Below are 13,329 nucleotides of genomic sequence, written 5' to 3' on the forward strand. Positions count from 1 at the left end.
CGTAGGCCTTCTCCTGGTCCACAAATCCCAATGCCATCTCACCTTGCACCTCCAACCTTTTCTCCACCAGCTGTCTCAGCACGAACATCCCATCCGTCATCCCCCTACTACCCTTTCTCAACCCCTTCTGTTCTTCTCTGATCTCCATCTCCAGACTCTTCCTTATCCTCCCGTCCAGAATGGTCTCCAACACCTTCATTACATAACTTCGGAGTATAATGCTGCTGTACTTCCCCGGATCTTGAACATCGCCCTCCCCCTTCCAAATTGGCATAACCAACCCAATCCTCCAATCCTGCGGCATTAAACCCTCACTCATACATACATTCAACAGCTTCTTCATCCAACTGACTCCGACTTCTTCCGCCACAATTATCATCTCTGCACACACCAAATCAAGGCCTGGCACTTTTCCCTTCTTCATCCTTTTCAATGCCGTCGCACTTCCTCCTCTGTGATCTCCACTAACTGCACTTTCCCCTGTACATAACACGGTAGCTCCAGATCGCCAGCAGCTTCCTTCGTGGTTCAACAACTCTTTGTAATATCCTTCCCACACCTTCAATACTGCACCCCTCTCTGTCATTAGTCTCCCGCCACCATCCTTAATCACTGCCTCCCCCTCCCACCCCACTTCATGTCGTTACCAGTTTATATATTATCTTCCTCCTACTCATTGTCTTATCCACCGCTCTCCTTGATGCTTTCTTCTTCTGCCCATACAGGTGTAGCAACTCTGAATCTGGCTGCCTCCCCCAATCCTAAATCTTCCCTGTCCTCTTCCAAACATCCTTCTTTTCATTTACTGCCTTCACTACCTACTCTGTCCACCATAGCCGGTTTCTATCCCTTGATGATGCACCCTTTCCTGACGTCCTTCCACAGAAAACTTCCGCAATTCTCCTAAATGCCTCTCCGTAGTCTTCCACTCCTCTTTCAAACATTCTGCTTCTTCCTTAACTTGATCATACCTGGCCCTCATTATCTCCCTGTATTCCACGATGACGTTTCCCCGACACTTCCCTCCACCTAATACTCTTCCGACCCCTGCTCTTAACCTCCTTCCTTTTCTCTATCTGTACCACAAACACCACAAGTCTGTGCTAGGTCTGTGCTACTTGTTCTCCTGCCACTACCTTACAATCATTGACCCTTCACAACTGTCGCTTCCTTACCACCATCAAATCCAATTATGTTCTATGTTATCCACTTCTACGGGTAATTTTGTGGCTTTCCTGCTTTTGAAACAATGAACCAGCTATGGCCGAAACGATTTTTGGCAAAATAATTGCAAACAAAAATATTTATCGAGTTGTTTAATTTCACCTTTTCAGAATTAATCTCCAACATTTACTCTTCATGAGTTGATTGCATTTTAATACTTCGTAAGAGAGGGAACAAAGCAGGACGACACTGCACGTACCATTCTTCACTGTAAGAAGTGCAGATTCAACTTTTGCCTTCATTCTTGGGTTCTTGATGCTGACTTTTGCCTGATAAAACAAATATATAATTAGTTGTGCAAAGTGCTGAAACAATCATGATGGACTCAGCAAGACTTCCCCACATGGCTGAAAAGCAAAATCAATCACATCTTGACTAACCATATGGGTAAAGCACAGGCATGTCATCATTAATCGTATATCATATGAACCACACAAGCACGGAACGTGATTGTTGTATCATCGAGTACAGTCCATATGTAGGAATGGCCGCTCCATCCAATATGTACAAAAGGATATGCTTCAAAACTACGATAGTTAATATGATAAAGTTAATATGGTTTGTGTAATTGTACGAAGATGTCTTTGGTCGAGGTAGTTATCAGTTTGCAGTGTGGTTGGTATAATTGTACGAGGATATCCATGTGAGAGGTAGTTGTAGATTTGTAGTGTGGGTTGGTGTAATTGTACGAGGATGTCCATGTGAGAGGTAGTTGCAGATTTGTAGTGTGGGTTGGTGTAATTGTACGAGGATGTCCATGTGAGAGGTAGTTGCAGATTTGTAGTGTGAGTTGGTATAATTATATGAGGATGTCAATGTGAGAGTGAGTTCTAGATTTGTAGTGTGGGTTGGTATAATTGTACGAGGATGTCCATTTTCGAGGTAGTTATCGGTTTTGCACTGCAGGTTGGAATAATTGTACGAGGTAGTTGTAGATTTGCAGTGTGTGTTGGTATAATTGTACGAGGATGTCCATGTGAGAGGTAGTTGTAGATTTAAAGAGTGTGTTGGCATAATTGTACGAGGATGTCCATGTGAGAAGTAGTTGTAGATTTTTAGTGTGGGTTGGAAAATTGTACGAGGATGTCCATGTGAGAGGTCGTTGTAAATTTGTAGTGTGTGTTGGTATAATTGTACGAGGATGTCCATGTGAGAGGTAGTTGTAGATTTGAAGAGTGTGTTGGTATAATTGTACGAGGATGTCCATGTGAGAGGTAGTTGTAGATTTTTAGTGTGGGTTGGAAAATTGTACGAGGATGTCCATGTGAGAGGTAGTTGTAGATTTGTAGTGTGGGTTGGTATAATTGTACGAGGATGTCCATGTGAGAGGTCGTTGTAAATTTGTAGTGTGTGTTGGTATAATTGTACGAGGATGTCCATGTGAGAGGTAGTTGTAGATTTAAAGAGTGTGTTGGCATAATTGTACGAGGATGTCCATGTGAGAAGTAGTTGTAGATTTTTAGTGTGGGTTGGAAAATTGTACGAGGATGTCCATGTGAGAGGTCGTTGTAAATTTGTAGTGTGTGTTGGTATAATTGTACGAGGATGTCCATGTGAGAGGTAGTTGTAGATTTGAAGAGTGTGTTGGTATAATTGTACGAGGATGTCCATGTGAGAGGTAGTTGTAGATTTTTAGTGTGGGTTGGAAAATTGTACGAGGATGTCCATGTGAGAGGTAGTTGTAGATTTGTAGTGTGGGTTGGTATAATTGTACGAGGATGTCCATGTGAGAGGTCGTTGTAAATTTGTAGTGTGTGTTGGTATAATTGTACGAGGATGTCCATGTGAGAGGTAGTTGTAGATTTGAAGAGTGTGTTGGTATAATTGTACGAGGATGTCCATGTGAGAGGTAGTTGTAGATTTTTAGTGTGGGTTGGAAAATTGTACGAGGATGTCCATGTGAGAGGTAGTTGTAGATTTGTAGTGTGGGTTGGTATAATTGTACGAGGATGTCCATGTGAGAGGTAGTTGTACATTTGTAGTGTGGGTTGGTATAATTGTACGAGGATGTCCATGTGAGAGGTTGCTGTAGATTTGTAGTGTGGGTTGGTATAATTGTACGAGGATATCCATGTGAGAGGTAGTTGTAGATTTGTAGTGTGGGTTGGTATAATTGTACGAGGATGTCCATGTGAGAGGTAGTTGCAGATTTGTAGTGTGAGTTGGTATAATTGTACGAGGATATCCATGTGAGAGGTAGTTGTAGATTTGTAGTGTGGGTTGGTGTAATTGTACGAGGATGTCCATGTGAGAGGTAGTTGTAGATTTGTAGTGTGGGTTGGTATAATTGTACGAGGATGTCCATGTGAGAGGTAGTTGTAGATTTGTAGTGTGGGTTGGTGTAATTGTACGAGGATGTCCATGTGAGAGGTAGTTGCAGATTTGTAGTGTGGGTTGGTGTAATTGTACGAGGATGTCCATGTGAGAGGTAGTTGCAGATTTGTAGTGTGGGTTGGTATAATTGTACGAGGATGTCCATGTGAGAGGTAGCTGTAGATTTGTAGTGTGGGTTGGTATAATTGTACGAGGATGTCCATGTGAGAGGTAGCTGTAGATTTGTAGTGTGGGTTGGTATAATTGTACGAGGATGTCCATGTGAGAGGTAGCTGTAGATTTGTAGTGTGGGTTGGTATAATTGTACGAGGATGTCCATGTGAGAGGTAGCTGTAGATTTGTAGTGTGGGTTGATATTGTACAAGAAACGCAACACAAGACCACAGAGATGAAGACCTCAGTAATCGTGTGAGATCAGATATGGACCTTTTGTGAGTGGTGAAGCAGAGCCCAGAGTGCAGAAGCACCCGCAGTGCGCTGTGTACGTTCGTCACTGTCAAGCCATCGGATCAGTAGAGAGATGTACCTTTCTGCACAGAGACAAGTAACTCACATCATTAGATCAGTAGAGAGATGTACCTCTCTGTATGTATATGTATATATACAGGTAACCCACGGTTATCCACTTAAGGCCTTATCCTACATGTAACACTTTCATGGTGAACATATCTATAGTGAACACAAGGCTCTTCACGTGGTTTACTCGATGGGTATAACCAGCATTAATAAACAACTCTCTCCCATGTGGATTGAACACATTTTGTAACTTTTGTCAATTATCACAGAATGGCTTCCCTTCTGTCACAATAACCGTAGTCAGATGCCATTGTATCTGCCCAGAGAGGCCGTCATCGAGAGCTGGGGATATGTATTCGGTAAATGGCTTGTTTATTGTTGGTGTTAATTTGTCAATATAATGTACTTGCACGTCTCGTGGAACGTAATGTGGGTTTTCGTACTGGGTTCGCATGTCCTTGTCCGGGCCACCAGCTCTCTCAGTTGAGGAGTTTGTGAACAGGCTGAGTGGGGATTCGGTGGGTCTGGGAGCTTTGGGGAATCCTGAAGAGTTGTGGAGCGCCTTCAAGACTACCATCCTTGATGTTGTCGGGGGATGTCTTTTAACTCACCGAAGGACGGAGAGGAATTTTGTCTCTCAAGGGACACTGGATACCATTGACCAGAGTCGCAGGGCCAGGCTTAATGGCAGAGCTGAGCTGTTCAGGGAGTTGAGGCGTAAAACTGTACGAGCACTGAGGGTGGACAATGAGGCCGATGTGAGAGGGTTCTGTCAGGGAGTAGAGCATCATCTGTGGTCATGTGATTCTCATCCTGCTTACAGGGGAATTTGCTTACAGGCGCATTGCGTTCACCCAAGCCCATCCCTCGGTGTACTGCAATTAGAGTGGAGGGTGGAGGGCTCTTGACAGAGGAGTCCGAAGTGAAGGCCCGCTGGGCCGGTTACTTTGATCGGCTGTACCAGACTGACCCACCAGCTGTTGAGTTGGATGTCAGGGGTGTTACTTGCCCCATTGCTGACCCTCTGATCAACTGTGGTCCACCTTTGTTTATGGAGACACCGGCTGCGGTGATCCAGTTGAAATGGGGTGAAGCTCCAGGGATCTGTGGCATCCATGATGAACTTCTCAAGGCTGGTGGAAATGCTGTACTTGTGTCGTTGCATGCAGTTCTGTGCTCTGCCTGGAACACAGGCATCATCCCAACTGACTGGAAGAGGGGCCTTGTTGTCTCTCTCTGGAAAGGGAAGGGTGATCGTTGGGACAGTAACAACTACCGAGGGGTGGCGCTGCTCTCATTGCCGGGCAAGGTTATTGCTCGGATAATTCTTGATAGGGTTCACCACAATCTGCTTGAGCACCAGTGTCCAGAGCAGTCAGGCTTTGTACCAAAGAGGTCAACGATTGACCATGTTCTTGCCCTTCCAGTCCTCACCGAACACAGACGAGAGTTTCACAGGGGCTGCTTGCAGCCGATGTTGATCTCCGTAAAGCATTTGATTCAGTGAATCGGGATGCCCTCTGGAGGATTCTTGGTCTTCATGGGGTGCCACCAAATCTGATCAATCTGATGTCTGAACTCTACTCTGGCACTGAGAGTGCTGTGAGATGTGGTGATACCATCTCTGACTTGTTTCCAGTTGTTACTGGAGTTCATCAGGGGTGTGTACTGGCCCCGACACTTTTCAGCGCTTGTACGGACTGGATTCTGGGGAGTATGTCGGAGAGATCAAGCTGCGGTGCATCGTTTGGGAATGTCAAGATCTCTGACCTTGATTTCGCAGATGATGCAGTCGTCTTTGCGGAGACTCTGGAGATCCTTTTGGGGGCCCTCAAGATGCTGAATGAGGACTCGGAGCCACTGGGTTTACGGGTTTCCTGTGTCAAACCTAAGATCCAGGCTTTCAATGACATCTGAGATGCTGCTATCTTGTCTGTACCTGGTTGTGATGAGGATGTTGAGGTCACGGAGAGATTCACTAATCTCAGCAGTGATATTCATGTCTCTGCCGGCTGTGAGCCAGAGGTCATTGGATGTACTTGGGGAGTCATGGATTCACTGGATAATGGGGTGTAGTGCTGCCGGTACCTGGGCGGAAGGACGAAAGTCTGAGTCTTCAGGTCCTTGGTGCTTCCAGTCTTGCTCTATGGATGTGAGATTTGGACTCTGACCAGGGATCTGAGACAGACACTTAATTCCTTTGGTACAAGGTCTCTCCGGAGAATCCTTGGCTATTACTGTTCGGACTTTGTGTTCAAAGAGCGGTTGCTGAGAGAGACTCAAATGAGATTTGTTACCTGCATAGTCCATGAGCATTAGCTGTGGCTGTATAGACATGTGGCTCATTTCCTGACGCTGATCCTTCTCACCAGATTCTCTCAGCAAGGGAGCCTTGTGAGTGGAGGAGACCAATGGGCTGACCACGTGCCTCGTGGTTGATCAGAATCGCAAGGAGATGGTGATGGGCCAGGCATCTGCCTAGGGGATGACCAGACGGAGGCCCCTGTTGTATTGACAGAAAATGGACGCAGTGATGCGCTGCTCCGGCGCATGCTCCCATACCTGACCTGACCTGTGGGCCTCAGTCGGGTTTGTAAGCGTTTCCCTCATCTGTTCCTGTTCATCCATTCCCTAGCTTGTTCCCCCATTGCCCCTTGGTCGGTGTGTTGCCTTTTTGCCCAGTCACCTAACCACCCTTCCATGATCCTCGATTTTGTACAAAAGATAAAAGGTTAAATGCAGATTGGATTTCTTTCAGATGAAGATGCGTTTATTAAAATTGTTGTACATTTTTGATAATCATCCCTCCACCCTCAACCGTATCCCTTTATGACGAAGTAGAGCAGGTAGAACACTCACCACTTGCAAGGATGTGAGCCTTGGCAGCTTGGCAGAAGCAGAGGTTGTGCAGAATAAGGGTTGTGATCGGTGGGAGTGGCACTCTCTTTAAGGAGTGTTTTCCCGCCACACAGTCCTTGGCAGGTTTCAGTCGTTCTTCAAGGTCCAATAGAACATCGAGAGAGCCCGATGCTCTCAACACCAGTTGTCGACCATCTTCCGAGTAGCTCAACATCACCAGCAGCCACAACCAACACTGCAGGGTCGGGTGTGGAGCTTGGCCCGGTCGAGGCAGCGGTACTTTGGCAAATTGGTTCAGAAAGTTCCCCTGTGTGATCAGAAGTGGAAAATTAGAAGAGACACGAGAGATCGGCAAATCTGAAGAGATTGCAGCATCATTCGATGTACCTGGTTCAAACCTGATGAAAGGAAGTAACCGTATGACTTGGAAAATAAATACATCACAATTTTGTGTTGGAGGACAAAATGTATTGATAGCCCCAATTCTTACTGATAGGGTATACCGGTAATCACAGGTGCACCGCAGGCGGACCACCCTCTAAAGTGCCGAGAGTGTGTGCTTTTTATTGTATCTCAGGAACCAACCTTCTGCAACATGCTGCGGGCCTCCTGGCACAGACTAAGGTTCGAGAGGACGTTGAAGGCCAGGTGCTGACTGTTGTTTCGGCTCTGCGAACAAATCCGCACAAGGTGCTGAAAGAGGCCTGCAGTGAATGAACCACGAGCTCCCGATTGGCAGGTCGGAGTTCGGCTGTGCACGACTGAACAGCATGCCGTGCAAGCTGTGCGTGCAGGGTAAATACGTTAAAGTGTTAAACAATCATAAACCAATTTGTTAGCACCTTGTACACCTTCTCCATCGTGAGCATGTCTATGCCAAAATTTCACGGGCCCCGACTCACACGATCACCCAGGCCCCAACCTGACGGATCTGAAAGTTGTTTTGAAATTCTATACTTATTCACTTCGTTTTGAGGATGTTGGCAGCAATGTCTTTTACAGCATTTTATTGTCCAATGTACTCTGAGGGCATTTAAGAGTCAACCACAAAGCACAAACTCAAATGTCTTCGCAGCATGGAGTGCACCAGGGCACGTGGGGCAGGGCAGGTTAGTCCTCAAATCCCTTGAAGGTCATTAATGAGCCAAATGGGGTTTTCCCTGACCATGGTAATCCTCTAAAATGGTCCAACATCCAGAAGTTTTGAATCCAAATCTTCAACTGGATTTGAACCCACAACCTCTGAGATGACAGGTATCTTTACCACTCAGTCACAATACTCTAACCTTCAATGATACTATGGCTCCATGACATGGGTCATCGATTGTTCTGAAAATATGATCAAAACAACAAAACATGTTTGCTGTGTTATCATACTAAAATATGCAGTTTGATGTCTATCTGTATGTCTGTCTGCCATACATTTGGTCGTTACTTATACAATCTCAACCAAACTTGCCAGGGGGACTAAGGGTCACACGGCAGAAGTTGTAATGACTTAACTAAACCTGCCACCCTCCCCAAGGGGGATTTCTGCCTTCGATAGCCTCCATGTTAAGGTGTATATAATGAGCTCAGTGTGGCGTTATAAGCCTGGTGTTGGCTTTGTGGTTTGGGTGGGTGACTGGCTTGGGATCCTCGGGTCCTGAGTTCGAGCCCCATTGGCTGCTGAATTAACACCGGTGGGGTTGACTCAGCCTGTCACCCTTGTGAGGTTGGCGAAATGAGTACCAGTGGACTGGTATAGGGGCACAACATCAGCGGCACAGCCACGCTTCCAAGAAATGATAGCCACCTCGCAGCCAAGCTGCCGTACGCAAGAAGAAGAAGTGTGGTGTTTGATAGAGCACAGTACCAAGTGGAAAGAAAAATTATTATAACCACAAACAATTCTTTCCAATGTGTAACTACCTTTTTAAACAGTCGCTACTGAAAGAAATTTGGAGCTTCCATTTCCAAGAAGCTTGCTGTCACTTGCCAAGTCAGACATTCCTTACGAACCGTTTCAATGGAGTGCTTGCTTGAGTGTTTAAGCCACTTGGTGAGTTCTCCACAAGCTGATTGCTAATGGAACACACTCCAACGTCCTTGAGGCATTCTATGCCTATCGTGTTCCCCACAGACCAACAAATCCGAGCCGTCTCCATTTGCTAAGCCTCTTGGTAAGGTGCTCAAATGAGTCTTTATGCATGATTGATGTATCCCATTGCATGTATGAGTTTTTAGCGACAAGATTTTGTGGCCTGAACATGGATTGTTTGTAACTTGCATTTTCGGGTCTCATATGTCATTTCTCCCGGCCATGGCTTCAAGTGCGACATGCGATATTACCCCTGACACCCTTACAACCAAATTGTGACCTCTATTAGACGCATAACCATATTTGTAACACGAACTCGCCGAGAAGCTGTCCAGTCTGGATTCAATCCAGCGATAAACTGTCATCCTAGTGTTTCACAGGCAGGGTGATTCATCAACGTATGCAGTCTCTCAGATGGACCTTAAACTGGGCATCACATCTGCTGGTATAAGTTAGTGGGCATTAAAGATCCAACGGTGTCCTTTGTGAAGAGTAGGCGAGCTATGAACAAACTCCTGCTCAAAACTCAGTCGAACATGAGGCCTGAGCAGCTGGTTCGTGGAAGACTTGGGAGAAGCATCCCACAGCCAACTTTCCAAGAATGTGAGAATAATTGCAGCGGCAAAGATTAATCATAATAATATTGTTGTGGGCCGGGGATCGGTGGCGAGAATGACCACGAGGTGGGGAAAGCTTGCGTCGTCTCCCACCAAACTCCCCGGAATTGTAGGCCGTCGCTCGGATAACTCCGCGAGCCGGCGGGTCGTTTAACCGACCGTGGACGCCAATATCTCAACCGCGTAGCGTTGGGTCTATCTGTCTATAACCAATTTACCTAATTAACTACGCGATTTCGATTACCGGGGAAACCACGCCCTCGGCACACCTTGCTCGAACCGGGTCACTCTACCGACTGCGGTAGAGTTCCAACTATCGACTACCAACCCCGGTTCGGGTGCAGCCGAGCGGAAAACGCCAAAGCCGTGCCGGCTGGGATTAACGGATTATCGGGGACAAAACCCTGCCTAAACTCAGATCCGAACCATGCTGGACCAATTCAAGAAGGGACGGAAATGAACTGGGAACATTTCTAACAAGTTTTATTTACAGTAAATGAAGACACAAAGCAAGACTTAACACAAATATGCAATAAGTATTTACAATGATCCAAAAACACTTATTCAGTTCTATTTACAAGACGGACCTACACACAGACACACACACACACACACACACAAAATGAAAAGAAACCCAGAATCTTTATTGGACCCTCGCAGCCGTGGAGAGAGACAAGCTGGGGGTCAGAGTTCGGTGGTGTACCTGACCGTTAGAGGAAGGGCATGCTCCGTGATGCGGCACCTGACAAAGGTCACTGGTTTGGTCCCCATTCGCATGTGTGGGACTCGAGGTCCGTGGTGAAGCTCGGGTGGTGAATGGCCGGGGTCCACGGAGGGGGGTCGTGGTCGCTCTTCCCTTCCTCGTAGAGGGCCAGCAGAGACACGTTCGCCGCCATGACGTCCACCATAAACTCTTCAAGAGAACTTTTAAAAGACTCTCCAAGACCCCAAAAAGACTCTCCAAGACCTCAAAAAGACCACCTACCTCAGAGAGTGCTCAGGAATTTATTGGCCTCCCTCAGCGGGGAGGGGCCTTGGTGAACACACCTCGCTGTCCACCACTGATTGGACAGGTCCTACGGCCCACCTTTCCGGGGCGGGGCCTTGGCCCCTGCCGCGAAACTCCAGCCACTCCTCCACGCGGGCCTACACTCGACGAGTAACAGTATCAACGCTGCAACGGCCCCTGCCGGGAAACCCCAGCCAGTCTTCCACGCGGGTTCATACTTGACGAGTAACAGTATAAATGCTGCACAGGCCGTCGTGCAAGAGTTACAACGTTTGTGGAAGGAACGTTGGTGGAAGCGGCAAGGAACGGCTGCAAGACCCTGCCTTGGCAAGTCAGAGTGCTTGGAGACAGCGGGTGGGTAGTAGATCGTGATGGGGAATGGAATGGTTGTTGGTTGTTCGTTGGAGGGTTTGTTGGATGTAAAGATTGAATAACCTCACTAAAAAGAAATCGCAACACACTCCTTTGATTCTCCCACTCGACAAAAGGAAAGGGATCTGACAACACAGATACTTAACGACATAACTGACTTTTGGGACATCTGTATGTTGAATGCAAATGGTTTCCATATCCGTAACAATATGAACTCACTGCCACCGCCACCCTGGCCTCTCACCTCCCCCCCCTCCCTCCCCGACTGCTCTCATAGGGGGAGGGTGCTTCCCGTCAACTAAAACCCATCATGGATGTGAGAACTTCTTGATGGTGCGAGTGCGTGGCCCAATATGTGACCCATCATGGATGTGGGTGCAGCTTGAAGGTGCGTGGGCTGAGAAGTGACACATCATGGATGTGGGTGCAGCTTGAAGGTGCGTGGCCTGAGATGTGATCCATCATGGATGTGGATGCAGCTTGATGGTGCGTGGGCTGAGATGTGATTTATCATGGATGTGGATGCAGCTTGATGGTGCGTGGCCTGAGAAGTGACACATCATGGATGTGGGTGCAGCTTGAAGGTGCGTGGCCTGAGAAGTGACACATCATGGATGTGGATGCAGCTTGAAGGTGCGTGGCCTGAGATGTGATCCATCATGGATGTGGATGCAGCTTGATGGTGCATGGCCTGAGATGTGACCCATCATGGATGTGGGTGCAGTTTCATGGTACGTGGCCTGAGATGTGATCCATCATGGATGTGGGTGCAGCTTGATGGTGTGTGGCCTGAGATGTGACCCATCATGGATGTGAGAACTGCTTCATGGTGCGTTGCCTGAGATGTGACCCATCATGGATGTGGATGCAGCTTGATGGTGCGTGACCTGAGATGTGATCCATCATGGATGTGGGTACAGCTTGATGGTGCATGGCCTGAGATGTGACCCATTATGGATGTGAGAAATGCTTGATGGTGCGAATGTGAGGCCCAAGATGTGGCCTATTATGGATGTCGGTGCAGGTTGACGGTGTGCGGCCCAAGCGGTGACCCATGATATATGTGGGTCAAGCTTGATAATGGTGGTCTGAGATGTCCGAGGTTGGAAATCACGATTTTTGGGATGCTGCTCCACCGTCTCTCCCAATTAATGCCAGTTAAGGCCCGGTCACACCTTGACGTTTGAGCCAACGTATGCCGATTTTTGAATTTTTTTTCTAAAACGCTGGCACACGTTGAATACGTTATGGGTAAGTTTTGATAACATTGAGAGCACGCTGAAAAACACTGCCATACGTCGTTGTACGCTGGCTTTAAACGTTGTACTTTTCAGTTGTCCTCAAATTTTTTCATGCTTGAAATTTCACGACGTATGCCGACGTATGACTCACACGTTCCGCTACGCTGGCCACAAGTTGTATGCACGGTCTGCGATCGTTGACAGACGTCAACACATGCTACTTGTAAGTTAATCATAAGTTGAGACACGCCGAGGTAATGTTTAGCGTACCCGAAACTTATTTCTAACCTATGATTAACGTGTTGTTGGCACGTTACGCGATCGTTGCCACACATCGATAGCCGTTACTTTTAAGTTACTCATAGGCTGAAAGACGTCGGTATAATGGATCGTCCTTGCATCAGCGTCCACGGCCACGGCCAGGACACTTATTTGCAGCATTCTTCAAACTTTTCTTCGGCATGACGAGGATGTTCACACTTCGATGTCTAGCTTGGCTATAATTCCAATTGTCCATCGGCAGCGTCTATTTAAAATAGTCGAGTTTGAGCGTTTTAACACGTTCAGAAGAAACGCTTCAAATTTCAAAACCTCAGCGTCAAAAAACAAAGGCGAGTGACAGCAATTTAAATCGTTCATTGTAAACAATGAAAATGGCTGAGTGGTACCGTTTTAAAGTCGTTGAGTGTAAAAAAATCCAATTGTTGAGCGCAAGCGTCTACTTTCAATCGTGGAGATGCAGCCATTTAAATCGTTGAGTGGCAGCCTATGAACCTACCCGTGGACACGCGGACGCAAGGAGGATCCATCATAACCCACACCCTCCCCCTCACACTCACCTACTACTGCCAACATGAACAAACTACTACTAATACTAATACTAATACTGATACTGATACTGTTACTGCTGACATGGACATCGACTCAAAAAGGACTCGAAAACACTGTTGGGTTCCCCTTTTATGAGCAGCATTTTTATATACCAATTCCCAAAACCGCTGGGAACACGTCTTTATATGGCAGTTGTAAGCTAGAAACACGTTCATTTTTTTTTTTTGTCGACCGGAAGACGTCATT

At 46.9% G+C, this 13,329-nt stretch overlaps 1 protein-coding gene across 3 annotated transcripts in view; it reads right to left on the reverse strand.

The window, feature by feature from the left end:
• RTTN (rotatin) overlaps positions 1 to 13,329 on the reverse strand; it is a 317,466-nt gene that overhangs the window by 8,553 nt on the left and 295,584 nt on the right. The window contains exons 46-49 of one of the 3 annotated variants that reach the window (XM_085886669.1): positions 7,519 to 7,715; positions 6,934 to 7,240; positions 3,985 to 4,088; positions 1,424 to 1,493 (exon numbers count right to left, since the gene is read on the reverse strand). In XM_085886669.1, the coding sequence (XP_085742795.1) occupies positions 1,424 to 1,493; positions 3,985 to 4,088; positions 6,934 to 7,240; positions 7,519 to 7,715 (678 nt within the window). Of the gene's footprint in view, positions 1 to 1,423; positions 1,494 to 3,984; positions 4,089 to 6,933; positions 7,241 to 7,518; positions 7,716 to 13,329 lie in introns of those variants that run through there. The other 2 variants (XM_085886670.1, XM_085886671.1) reach the window with 2 other exon arrangements.

This window comes from Eptatretus burgeri, chromosome 6 (genome assembly GCF_056783735.1).
Source record: "Eptatretus burgeri isolate ZD-2024b chromosome 6, Ebu_testis_v1, whole genome shotgun sequence".
Classification (NCBI taxonomy): Eukaryota; Metazoa; Chordata; class Myxini; order Myxiniformes; family Myxinidae; genus Eptatretus; species Eptatretus burgeri.